The sequence below is a fragment of the Fukomys damarensis genome, unplaced genomic scaffold (assembly GCF_012274545.1).
Source record: "Fukomys damarensis isolate Sample0158 unplaced genomic scaffold, DMR_v1.0_HiC HiC_scaffold_36, whole genome shotgun sequence".
In the NCBI taxonomy this organism is placed as follows: domain Eukaryota; kingdom Metazoa; phylum Chordata; class Mammalia; order Rodentia; family Bathyergidae; genus Fukomys; species Fukomys damarensis.
Window position 1 is genome coordinate 29,006,891 of NW_022900948.1, and position 13,719 is coordinate 29,020,609.

The following is a 13,719-nucleotide window of genomic DNA, read 5'->3' on the forward strand; positions in this document are numbered from 1 at the left end:
GGCTGTGCCTCTAGTAGTAAAGTTTACGAGAGAGTGACATTGGAAGTGCATCTTCTTGGTTAATACAACACACAATTCATTATTGAGGGGCTGACTGAACCTTTGTCTCACCTGTTTTTCATTGTTTGTCTTTTTTTCTTTTTCTTTCCTGCTCAGGCATTTCTATAACACAAAACAAAACTAACACAGATCTTCTCCAAATTCCATACCTAGTTAATCTATCATATAGACCTTCCAGTCTCTGACTATATGATACATTAACTAGGTATAGTTTTGAAGTATATTTTTAATGCCTAATGGTAATAGTTGAAAGAAATTAAAGTAATTGAGATATGTGAATATTTTGGGTAATAATGGCTTCTTATTTTGATTATTTCTTTTTAGGAAAGACACTGCTGATCCTGTAACATGGAGGATTGTCTTCATACCTCATCTGAGAATCTGTCCAAATTGGTCAGCTGGGCCCACAGTCATGGAACCATTTGCAGCCTCATTCCAAACCTGAAACACTTACTTTCCGAAGGTTCCCATGGGAACCTGACAGCAATGTGGGGCTGTAGTGCTGGCCATGCCTACCACTGGCCGCTAACAGCTACCTGCAGAGCTGGATCCCAAGAGAGGGTCTGTTTCCAAGACAACAGGAGTTTTAACTCTGATAGTCCCAGTATAATTGGGGTGCCTTCTGAGACACAGACTAGCCCTGGTGAAAGGTACCCTGGGAGACCAGTAAAAGCAAAACTAGACTGTAACCGGACCAGAGACTCTTGTGACTTCTCTTATTGCAGTGAGCCCTCTGAACTAGATGAAGCTGTAGAAGAATATGAAGATGAAAACACGCTGTTTGACATGGTTTGTGAATCTTCTGTTACAGATGAGGATAGTGACTTTGAACCCCAATCCCAAAGGCCTCAAAGCATCACTCGCAAAAGGCCAGGAATAGTCCCATCTTCCCTTCATTCAGGCTCCCAGGTGCAGATGGTGGATGAATGCAGCAATGATGTCATCATCAAGAAAATCAAGCAGGAGATTCCAGAAGATTACTACATTGTAGCAAATGCAGAGCTCACAGGAGGGGTAGATGGACCAGCTCTATCCTTGACACAGATGGCAAAACCCAAGCCTCAGACACATGCGGGTCCCTCCTGTATAGGATCTGCTAAGCTGATTCCCCATGTAACGTCTGCCATCAGCACGGAGCTAGACCCACATGGTATGTCTGCATCCCCCTCTGTGATCTCCAGACCAATCATCCCAAAGACTGCTAGGGTATCTCTGGCTTCACCGAACAGAGGACCCCCTGGTGCCCATGGTACCAACCAGCAGGCAGCCATGCAGATGCCTGTGAGCACATCCCATCCAAACAAACAGATCAGTATTCCTTTGTCTGCCCTGCAGCTGCCTGGACAGGATGAGCAAGTTGCTTCTGAAGAGTTCCTATCCCATCTGCCCAGCCAGGTCTCTTCCTGTGAGGTATCCCTTTCTCCTTCAGTGAACACAGAGCCAGAAGTGAGCTCCAGTCAGCAGCAGCCTCCAGTCGCTCCAACCATAACAACTGAAGCCACAGCACAGTGCATACCAGGTATGGCATGTGAGGTGACCACAAGTCCCTCATCTACACAACATCTGAGAATTCTGCGCCGTCAACACTTCTAAAACCATTGATTCAGTTTGCTAGGATTCTGTCTTCTTTCATTCTCAGAAAGATAGGAGTAATGAAATACATTACATCTAGGTGACAATCTAAAAGAAATTCAACTGAGTTAAGGCCACCTATTCTGTTGGTAGACCTCAGGGCTGAGAAGACAGGTATAAGATTATGCTGTTGGTGCTGCATAACTAGATTTAAGATTGATATCTGACCTTAAGCAGTATTTTTTGTAGTAAAGTTACTTCTGAAAGTTTGTCTTTTAAAATGCTTTCCCATCAAAGCAAGATATATTTAGTTTCTCTTGGAAGACAAATGATGTTAGGTAAGACATATACTGTCAGTAGATCTAATTTTGCATATTTATTTATCTGAAACATTTTCATGTTGCTACATTTAGTAGGTGTGCTGGTTCAAAACAAGATTTTATTTTGAAAGCAACAAACATTTTCAAAAGAAGAATTTGATCTTTTCTCTCAAATTTTAAAAGAATTAAGTAATTGGAATTTTTGGAATACGCCATCCTGCCTGGAATAGGTTGAGAAGAGGGTGGAATAATTGGATAAGTGTACACACCTGTAATTCTAACATTTGAATGTCTTTAATTCCAACAATAAATTTGGGCTGGGGATTTAGCTCAGTGGTTCCACTGCCTGCCTCACAAATGCAAGGACGCGAGTTCTATCCCCGGTACCAATAAATAAATAAATGAATAAATAAAATTTAAAAATCTTTAGAAATGTGACTTTTCAATTCAGCATCAACCTTCCTTAAGATCCCTAAAGGGAACTTTTAAATTATTTTTCTAGCATGGTCATGATGATGCATATGACTATAAAATAGTGTAGAAAATATACACTAAAAATATTCATATCTTGATCTAAAATTATCACTTTCTGTGTATTAATTTTTCTTTTTAAAATAATAGCTTTAGGCTGGGGATTTAGCTCAGTGTTCTGGCGCCTGCTTTGCAAATGCAAGGACCTGAGTTCGATCCCCAGTACCAAATAAATAAATAAATAAATAAATAAATAAATAAATAAATAAATAAATAACAGCTTTATTGAAGTATAATTCATATACTATAAATTCCACTCTTAAAGTATAAAGTTGGTGGTTTTTGGTATATTCACAGAATTGTGCAGCCATTGCCTTTATCAATGCAGAACATTTTCATCATTCCATAAAGAAACCCTACACTCATTAGTGGTACTGTTCCCCTCTCCCCAGGTTTTGGCAGCCACTAATCTACTCTCTGTCTCTATTTATTTCATACATTTCATATAAGTGGAGTCATATTATGTAAACTTTTGTGACCACTTTCTTGCATTTAGTGTCTTTTCAGGGTCAACCCATGTTATAGCATTTCTTTCCTTTTTATTGACAAATAGTATTTTAATGTATGTATATGCTGTATTTTATTTTTCATTTCATCGACTGATGGACAATTGGGTTGTTTCAGTTTTTATCTATTGCAATGTTTCTATGAACATTTGTACGCAAGTTTTTGTGATAGTATGTATTTTTATCTTGCTCTGGAGACTACCTAGGAGTGGAATTGCTGGGTCCTATCGGAACTCTGGTTAATTCTTTGAAGAGGTGTCAGACTGTTTTCCAAAGCAGTTCCACCATTTGACAGTCTAACTAGTAATGTGTAAGGTTCCTGTTTTTCCACATTGTAATCAAATTATTTTCCATGTTTAAAAACTTATAACTACACAATTGGGTGTGTTAAATATTACAGTTGTAATTTGCATTATCCTAATGATTAATGATACTGAGCATTTTTCATGTGCTTATTGGCCATTTGTATATCTTCTGCTGAGAAATGTCTATTTAAATCCTTTGCCCATTTTAAAATTAGGTTATCTATGTGTTCTGGATGTAAGTCCTTTATCAGATTTGATTTGCAAATATTTTCTCCTATCTTATGGACTTCTTTCTTCATTTAAAATTTTTTTTCAATCATTGAATAATGATGTGGTCTTTGGCTAGTCGCATCACTAGACGCATGATTTTTTTATTAAGCTAGTGTATGTCTTTGTATAGGAAATCTGGCTCTTAATAGATGTAAGATTTGTGCTTACATATATCCCTCTTTTTCTTTGTTTAATAGAATACTTTAAACCTGGCATGATTTTCTGTATTCTCAGTTTATGTTTTAAGGATATAATTCAGAAATGTATTTTATAAAGTGGTCCAGTAAATGTTATTTATGTTGTTTCATATACCCTTCCACTAACCAACCCTGTGAAGCAAGATGCATGACACTGAGCTCTAAACACATTTGAATGTCTTGTTATATAATAATTTAGCTAATAAATTCAGCCTCTTTGAAAAATAAATAATTTTAATCTTTTTACTCTTATATAAACCATATTCTTCCAGGTTTTTTTCTTTGCTTATTAAAATAATACTTCCTGCAATAACTATGAAAACCAGGCATGTCCATGGAGAGCACACAGGGTGAATATAATAATCTTAAAGTGTGCTTCTACTGTACTCTCACAGGGAGGTTAGTTTAGATAGGAGTTGAACCCTCAAAAGAGTGAAGAAAGAGAAATGGGAATTTCCTAAGGAAAGTCCTCATATTTTGATCCATTGTTCTGTGGGAGGATATCTTATTGCCATCTTAGCTTTAATTTTAGAGAAACTACTAGGACTGGACAACAATGGCAAAAATAAAAATCTAGTAGATATTTTTCTTTTGTGAGAGATATATAAAGTTTAATATACAATTGACTCATTTCCTAGAGCCCAAGCTAGGATCTGTGTTCTAAGTTTATTTTTTAAATTAATTTTATTTGTACGCTTTTGATATATATAACAATCACATTCATCACAAGGAATTTATACCTGTACATAATACATCTTGATTCTTCTTTTTTTCCCCCATTCCCCTCCCCTGCCTTCAACTCTTCTTCCTCTCCTTCTTTACAAGTTTTAATTTATTTATTTGTATTTGCATATATACTTGAAGTAGATAATCCTCACTGTAAACTTAGCCTTTAAAAATGTAGAATTCATGTGTATGTGAATGACTGTACAGATGGACCTCACACAGTTAATGTATAAAGCTCACTTGGGACTAAGCCAAAAAAAGGTTTTTGAAAGAAGTAGCTAACAGCTAAATCATGTCTTTTTAGAAATAGATATTCTAGAAGTTTGAGTCTTTATCAGATCATTGTAGAAATACTGCATGTCTTCAAAGAGTATTTTTAAATAAATAATTTGACAAATGACTTGAGTCAACCAGAAACAAAGAGAAATCATTTCATTTGTTTAGTTGTTTTGATGCCATTTAAATTCCTTTCCTCTAGTGGAAAATTATCTTTATTTCCATTCAGGACTGAGTTTATAAAGTTGTAAAAAGTTAATTACAGTGTGAATAAAATAATCAATTTTCTTTTGGTTTTATAAATTTTGTTTTGATAGCTTATATTCTTCTCGTGGATTAGTTCTTTTTATAGTTTGACTTTTTTGGGGGGTTGCCAGGGATCAAACTGGGGCCTCATGCAAGCTAGGCAAGTACTCAACCATTAAGCTATATCCCCAGTCACTGAGTGACTAAAATTTGGATTATTTGGGGGGTGTTATTTTGCATATTGCCTTTAAAAATTTTTTGTGTGAGTGTTGTTTGCAGTAAATGATGTTTACATTCTTGTGTGGAGTTGATACATATACGTAACACATCTTAATTTCTTTCTTAGCCCACACACACTTTCCTCCCTCTCTTCGTCCTATAAAGGTTCTTTGAGGACTTGTACAAGGATTCCTTTTACTAATCAACTCTTTTCCCTGGAATTTCACGATAGCAAGCAGATAATTTTGCTTTGTGTGTGTGTGTGTGTGTGTGTGTGTGTGTGTGTGTGTGTGTGTGTGTGTAAACAGTATGTACTGCAATAAAAATATGTGTTATCCTTTAGAAAATACACATTTCTGTTTTTCTAGGAGATGTGTATGTGTCATTTATAAACAGTCTTGTCAGTTATTGGGGACACAGCCTGAGAAATGTATCATACGGTAATTTTGTCTTTGTGCAAATATATAGTATACTTAAACATAGATGATGTAGCCTAGGGTATAGCCTGTTTCTTCTAGGCTACAAACTTATATAGCATGTTACTATATTGACTATGGTAGGCTATTGTAACACAGCGGTGTTTGTCTATATGTAGCTCAACACAGAAAAAACGAAATAAAAATACACTCTAAGATTTTTAAAAAGTTATCCTGCATAGGGCACTTATTGTAAATGAACTTTCAGCTGGAAATTACTTTGATTTAGTAAGTGACTGAGTGGAGAATAAATATGAAGACCTAGGATGTTACTGTGCACTACTGTATACTATAAACACTATTAATCAGACTATCCTGTGTTTATTTTGAAAATCCTTTAATGATAAGCATTAACTTACTCTAACATTTTTAAACTCTTTGATTCTTCTGTAATAACATTTAGCTTAAAATTAAGCTGGGTATGGTGCCACATATCTGTTATCCCACAACTCAGGAGGCTGAGGCAGGAGGATTGCTGGGAGTTCAAGACCAGCCTGGGCTACATAGTGAGTTCATGGCCAACTTGAACTAAATAGTGAGACCCTGTCTCAAACAAACAAAGGAAATAAATTGTACATCTATACAAAGATATTTTGTTACCCTTGTTACAAAAACTTTTATCTGTTTCTCTTAATATTTATTTACTTTACTTTTTAAACTATTTTGATTAAAAACTAAGACACAGACACACAGAATAGCCTAGGCCTACACAAGGGTCAGGATCACCATTGTCACTCTGTTCCACCTCCACATCTTGTTGCACTGGAATATCTTCAGGAGCAGTAACACACATGGAGCCGTCACCCTCTGATAACAGTACTTTCTGGAATCCCTCCTGAGGGGCCGCCTGAAGCTGTTTTACAGTTAGCTCTATTTTAATAAGTAGAGTGAGTGCACTCTAAATTAAACAGTGTAATACAGTAAATGCATAAAGAGAAATGTAGTATTCTGTGCTGTATAGTATTGTGTGTGGTGTGCTTTTATACAGTTGGCACCACAGTAGGCTTATAGCAGCATCACCACTGACACGTGATGTGATTGGCTGGACCGCTAGGCACTGAGAATTTCCAGCTCTGCTACAGTCATCATCATGTGTAGTCTGTTATTAACCAAAATGTTAGTATGCAGTTCATGAGTGTATTAGAAATAGTAACTCATAGTCTGTCGTATATATTGGAAGTGCTTTTTCTGTTAATTTTGTTGAAGGTTTGGAGGATATGGATTTTCTTAATTTTGATGAAGTATATTCTTTTAACATCTGTGCTTAGCTGATATCTTTTCTGTATTGAATATTTTGTTTAGTCCTATCCAAACCTTAAGATCACATAAATCGTTATATATGGGTTGGGGATATAGCCCAGTGATAGAATGCATGCCTAGCAGGCATGATGCCCTGAGTTGGATCCCTGGCATCATTGCCAACAACAACAAAAAGCCCGATATGGTGGTGCATGCCTGTAATCCCGGCACTCCAAGAATCTGAGGCCAGACGATTGCATGTTTGAGCCTAGACTGAGCAATTTAGTTACTGAGATCTTGTCTCCCCTGCAAAAAATTTTTTTTTCTTTTTTTTTTAAGGGGAAGGAGCTTGGGAATATAGCTCAGTGCAAAAGCCCTAGGTCAATCCCTTACACTGCCAAAAAAAAAATTATCTGTTGTCTTTTGGTTCATTCGAGGTTTAATTTCTTCTCATTTCTCATTCTCTTTTTACATTTAATTCTACAATTTGAATATATTTTGGGGTAGAAACACATGTCATTCTTTTTGCAAGGTTCCAACATTATTTATTGAATAATTCCAATCAATTGAATTAATATACCACAGTTTGTCTATAATTACATTTACTTCTAATTTTTATTGATGCCTGTCTTTTTTCTTCTAATTTTTACTGTTTGATTATATTTTTTATAAACCAAAAGCATTCAGAGAAAAGGTTTGTAGTTTAAATAATTTAATCTACTTTTTGAAAAATTACTAGTGTAAAATTGAGTTCAGTGAGCTTTTTAAAATTAAGTGAGTCAGGAGGATTGCCACGAGTTCAAGGCCAACCTGGGCTCCATAGTGAGATTAACACTAGCCTGGGCTACATAGTGAGACCCTGTCTCAAAAACTAAATAAATAAATAAAATTGATTAAGATGTTACATCACTTCCAGTTATTTTTTGTCGACCATAATATTCTTTTGTCAGAAACAGAAACTTGAATTATAATAAGTTAAAGGGGAAAATTGCTTTATAGTCCAATGACAGATTTTCGAATAAGTGTTATCTGGGTTCAAACATCATCTAGTTTTTCTTTTGCCGTTTGCCACCTCGGCTTCATTGGTATCCTGTTTGCTTCATCTATAATGTTTGATTCCTGTGTGAACCCGAGATGGTTGTGCTGCCTGAACTTATGTCTTCCAGGAGCAGAACCTGTGTCAGAGCATTTATCCTCACTCCTGAACCAGTCACAGGAAGCGGTACTGAGATTAGCCTCACTCAAACCACAGAGCTGGGGTGGGGCTGGGCCGGGGCGGCACAGGGTATTTCTTCAAAAAATTTCCAAATTCTGTTCTTCAGGAGGATAGCAAACCAAGCTACCTATGCCATTTATTTTGTTTTGAACATTTCATTTTTTATGTGGGTGGATGGAAAGAGTTAGTGTCATTCAAAGACAGTACAAGGGGTGATTAAAACAGTGAATATTTAAAATTTGTAAAAGAGGGGGATCAAGAGATGGAGGGAGGAGGAAGGGGAGGGGAAGGGGATGAAAAAAATTAAGATGAGTTATATGCAGGTATCATCTCCCACATGAATGTAACCATTATGTACTACAAACATTACTAATAAAAATAAAAGTTTAAAAGCCTTATCACTGTAACAGAGATATTCCCAAGAATAATGGCATAAGTGTGTTTGAAACAAGGGGAAGTACTTTTATATAAGGTGATTGATGGCAGTGTGTCTTTTACTGTAATAAATTTCTTAAATTTAAACGTTCACTATATTTATTGATCCTGCCTCATTCATCAACCATTTATGGCAATATCTCTTAAATAAAAATACTACCATGTGTCCTTATCTATCTTATTCACTGGATCTGGCATTGTGTAAATTGGTGGAATTAATGTGTTCAAATGGGGGCGGAGATTTATTTTGAGGGAATTAATGGTAATGTCTTTTACTGAAATACATTTCAAAAAAAATTTTTTTAACATTCACCATATTTTTGGCTCAAGCCTTGTGTATGGTGAATGGTGTATATATGAATTGGGATTGAACTTGGGACCTTGTGCTTGTGAGGCAGGCAATGGTACGTACCACTGAGCTAAATTCCAGGCCCTGAATGGTGTATATATGCATACTCAAATATTTTCTGTATTTCCATATATCACAAGAAATCTGTGCATCTTTCTTACAAAAGGGAAGAAGACTAAAATTTATTTTGTTAGCCACTCCTTTTCCTGTACTATCCTACAGGAAGATCTGAGGCAGATTTTAAAAGATAAACAATGACAGAATAAAAACCAGGCTCTTTTTGCTGTAATTTTCCTCCTTATTTCAATGGGGTGCTTATCTGAGAATTTGGTGGCAGGCAGCTATGGGCATTGAGAGTAGAGTCTGGACAGTCGGAGTTTAGAATCACATGTAGCTGGATTGATACTCAACCCTATCTCCTGCTGAACTGGTGACCTAAGACTCAGGTCTACATTTGTAAAGCAATAGCAGTGTCTGTCAGAATTACTGTAAGGGAGGACTTGTAATGTGATAGGTAATTTTTGCCCATATTATTTTTATTTTTATTATCCTTACATTATTAAATTGTTGTCATTACTATTTAGATAGGGAAGTATATTCTGGTTTTATGCCTTTACACCCATTCATCTACTAAAATACATATAGTCTGTGGACCAGTATTTTCATCATCACCTGGATCTTATGAAAATGAGAATCTCAAGCACATCATAGACAGGCAGAATTAGATTCTGCATTTAGCAAGATCTCCACGTGACTTATATGCACATTAAAGATTGAGAAGCAGTGGTTCAGGGAGTGCTGGAGCCACACTCCATTTGAGCATAACTCCATTGCTTTGAAATATACCTATATGAAATCTCCCTTTTGTTCCCCATCAGAGAGGCCAGAAACTGGCTTTCCAAATTTGTATTTCAGCAAGTCTAGTGAGATTAGTCTTTGTCAGGCAAATGTACCCATACCAGACCTGGAAAGACACTAAAACAACAAGATACAGTTTTACTCACAGGAGGAAGGTTATTTCAGCTATCCCAAGTGAAGATATAGAAACATGAGGACCTGCTGCTGGTGGGAATATAAACTGGTGCATCTACTTTGAGCAGCAGTTTGCAATGACTAATAAATATGTACATGTCATATAACCTAGGAGTTCAATTTGTGTCTTCCCTAGAACAGCTTCCTCACAGGTACATAAAAAGAGATGTGTACAGGGGTGTACATTACAGCTCTGTTTGTGAAAAAAGAGCAAAAAATTGGCCTCAGTGTCAGCAGAGAGATGGATAATAAATAAGTTGTGATATATTTTTCGATAGACTAGATGAGTCTTCCAGATCTACATTTTATTGGTGTGGATAAATCTGGAAAACAAAATTAGAGAATGTTATTATATATTAGAATGTCATTAGAATAATACACCTTCTTAAAAGTATGAATATTGTACATTGTATGTTACACAGATGTATACTATAGAAATGTGGATCGAAGGGAAACATACCAGCTACACGGAGTGGTTGCCTTTAGGGAGGAAAAAGGGTAAAACTGGGTACACAGGAGGCCTGAACTGTAATAAATATGATAGAACATTATCATTTACCAAGACAGGCAGGAAAATGAAATTATGTTAACCAGAGGCAGCATGGGCACATACTTCGGCTAGAACTCCTACCTAGATTCATTTGATCTTAGCCAAAAGGCCAAGAAGTGATTAGAACTCCTGCCTAGGTTCAAACCCCAGCTCTGCTCCTTCTTTTCTGGGTGACTTTGGCAAGTGACTTAGCTTTCTCATCTGTAAAATGGATCTTTTCTACAGGGCTGACATTTAGATTAGTTAACCCATACAAAGCCCTTTGGTTAGGGATAAACATTCTTCAGTATATTATTTTGTATACTTTCCTGCATTTTGAAATATAGATGATGAAACAGGTTGTGGGAAATTGATGAGGCATAATTACTTTGACATTATTATTCAATATGGAAAGTTTGTTGTTTATCATTTGTTGCAAAGCAAACTACCACCATTGTCTTCCAGTGTACTTGTTTTTGTTGTTGTGTGTGTGTTTGTTTTTGGTACCGGGGATCGAACTCGGGTTCTTGTGCTTTCAAGGCAGACAGCAGAACCACTAAGCAAAATCCCCGGCCCTCCAGTGAACTTGTTTATGGACAGAGAATTTGAGAACTACCCTTAAATTTCATGACTGGCTTACATGTGATTGTGATGGGATAGTGTAATGGGAATATTTTTCAAAGCTCTACTTCTAGAATAAATAAAAAAGATAAAACATGAAGTGTCCTCTGTTACCTTTATAGCATATTCATTTCCAGGATCAACACTGCCTAAATTTCACAAAGAGTTTGTTTTCTTTATTTTTCTGATGGAAATGCAGTACAGAGACACTAGATGATTTGGTTGGAGTTTCAGTGGGAAGTCTGTCTGCTTGTTTAGAGGACTGGGGTGGCTGCTTTGCAACATGGCCTCTGCCTCTGCCTGTTTTGGTACAAGAATAAGCCTAACCTGCTGCCTGTTTCCTGTCCCCTTTTTCTGTTTTCAGTTCATGCCTGTTATCCAGAATTGAGGCTGCTGAATTATATCCTAAAAGAGATATAAATTATATCCTAAAAGAGATATTTTTCTGAGAATCATTTTTGTAAGGGCCCAGATTTTGTTTTGTTTTGTTATTGTTTTATTTTTTGTTGTTGTTTTGTTTTCAGTACCAGGGATCAAACTCAGGACCTTGCACTTGCCAGGCAGGGGTGGTGCCACTGAGCCACATCTCCAGCCAAGGGCGCAGGTTTCTGTTTTCCTTAGAAGGGCCTTATTTGGCTTACAGTTCATAGAGGTTTCAGTCCATAATTGGCTGGCTCCAACGCAGGGAGGATGGCAGAAAGGCCTCCCAGAGGAGAAACAACATGGTGTGCACAAGGCAGCAAAGGCAACCAGGGAGCTTCACCGTGTCTTCCTTTCTCTTTTGTACCATCCAGAGCAGACCATAGGGATCATGGTGGTGCTAAACCAGTCGCTCACAGGTACTGGTGTAGTGATCACATGCCGTTAATCCTAGCATCACACATTCCAGTTTCAGCTACCTTTGATCGAGTGAGGCTTTGTGGGGACATCCAGACCCAAGCTATAACACTCTGCCCCAGGCCTCCTGAAAGACTCATGCACATTCCTTTATATAAAAAGCAGTTAGACCATCTTTAGGAATTGCCAAAATCATACAAGTCTCAGCATTGCTGAAAAGTCCAAATCTAAAGTCTCTGAGATTTAAGGAAAACTTAGCTGCAAGCCCCTGTAGAAATGAAAAGAAAGTTAAACATTTCCAGCATTCAATGGCACAAGACAGGCATTTCCATTCCAAAAGTTACAAACACAGGGATTAAAAAAAATAGGACCAAAGCAAGTCCAAAATCCACCAGGGTAAACATTAAATCCCACAATTCTACTTCTAGCATGCAAGGCAGTCTGTGGCAAGTTGTAACCTCCAAAGAGCTTTGGTGGCTCTGTCCCTACAGCATTTTGGGTGGTTGTAGCTCCCATTGCTGTAACACCCACAGTGTCCCTCAGGCTGGCTCTGCTCTCTTCTTGCAGTTTTCCTCGGATGTCCACACTCCTGGCTTCTCCATACTTCTGGGGTCTACCGCTGCACCTTTGGCTTCACACTCACGGCTTCACACATTGCCTTCTCAGGGGCACACTGCCTGGCCTCCCAGGCCTCCCAGGCCTACTGACATCTGGATGGAAGCCTTACTGATGCCACAACTCTTCCACTCTGTATGCACCTAAAACCAGCACTGCATGGATGATGCCAAGGTCTGCTGCCAGTTGAAGCAGTAGAAGTCCGTCTGTCCTCTCCCTTGTCTGTAGGGGTTCATTGCCTCTGAAACAAATCCTAAGGAAGTTTCCTTAAGCTGCCATTTTGGAATACCTTCCCTAGGCTGTTGCTGTTCTGGAACACGGTGCTCTGGGGCTTTCTTCTCAAAGCAAAATCTTTCACCCTTAGAAGTCTGAGACTGCAAAGGGTGGAGTCCTGCTGCTGCTTGTGATACCCTCAGGCTGTCTTTTCTGTTCTTTTTCTTCTCAGCAATTAAGATCTCTGCTCTGTCCTTCTAGTCCACATACACCTTTGTTGAAGCTCCCTCTGTGGCCAAACTCAAAACATTTTAAATCATTTTGCTAGGCTTTTTGCTCTGGATCCTCAACATAGATCTGGCTAAAAGCCCACAACAGCAGCCATGCCATGGCCTCAACATTAGACTTCCTTGACATTTCTTCTGCAAAACTAATTAGTGTACCACCCTAATCTCAGTCTCAGAGTCTCTGGACATGAACAAGATGCAGACAGACTTTCTGCCAAGCCATAACACACATCTGGAGTCTAGCAGCTGGGCTCAGATTTTAATAGAGGGAGACCCTGTAATCAGGAGCAGGGAGACATATGTTGTACTCTTTTTTCCATTTAGCATCTGGACAAATCACTTGTACTTCATCACACCTTATTTTCGGTCAACTGTATGACAAGCATTGTTCTGGGCTAGTGAAAAATACGAAGATGAATGTCAAAGTCTGTCCTGGAATGTCACTGTTTAGAGAAAGGCAGGCAAACCTATAACTTCAATTCCAAGTGTATGGAAAGAGGTGTATAAAATGTAGTGGGAAATACATGAGGAGAAGTTGACTCAGCCTTAGAAAACGCTTGGGAAGGTATTTTAGGTAGAACAATGTAAGCAAAGACGTGATTATCGAGAGAGAGAGAGAGAGAGAGAGAGAGAGAGGGAGGG

The 13,719-nt window shown here is 37.8% G+C and overlaps 1 protein-coding gene across 5 annotated transcripts in view; it reads left to right on the forward strand.

Annotated features, from left to right (window-relative positions):
* Nucleotides 1-388: 388 nt before the first annotated feature.
* Kiaa1958 (KIAA1958 ortholog) overlaps nucleotides 389-13,719 on the forward strand; it is a 143,143-nt gene continuing 129,812 nt past the window's right edge. For all 5 annotated transcript variants that reach the window (XM_019209809.1, XM_010639362.2, XM_010639364.2 and 2 more), the window contains exon 1: nucleotides 389-1,579. In XM_019209809.1, the coding sequence (XP_019065354.1) occupies nucleotides 409-1,579 (1,171 nt within the window). In that variant the 5' untranslated portion in view covers nucleotides 389-408. The remainder of the gene's footprint in view (nucleotides 1,580-13,719) is intronic.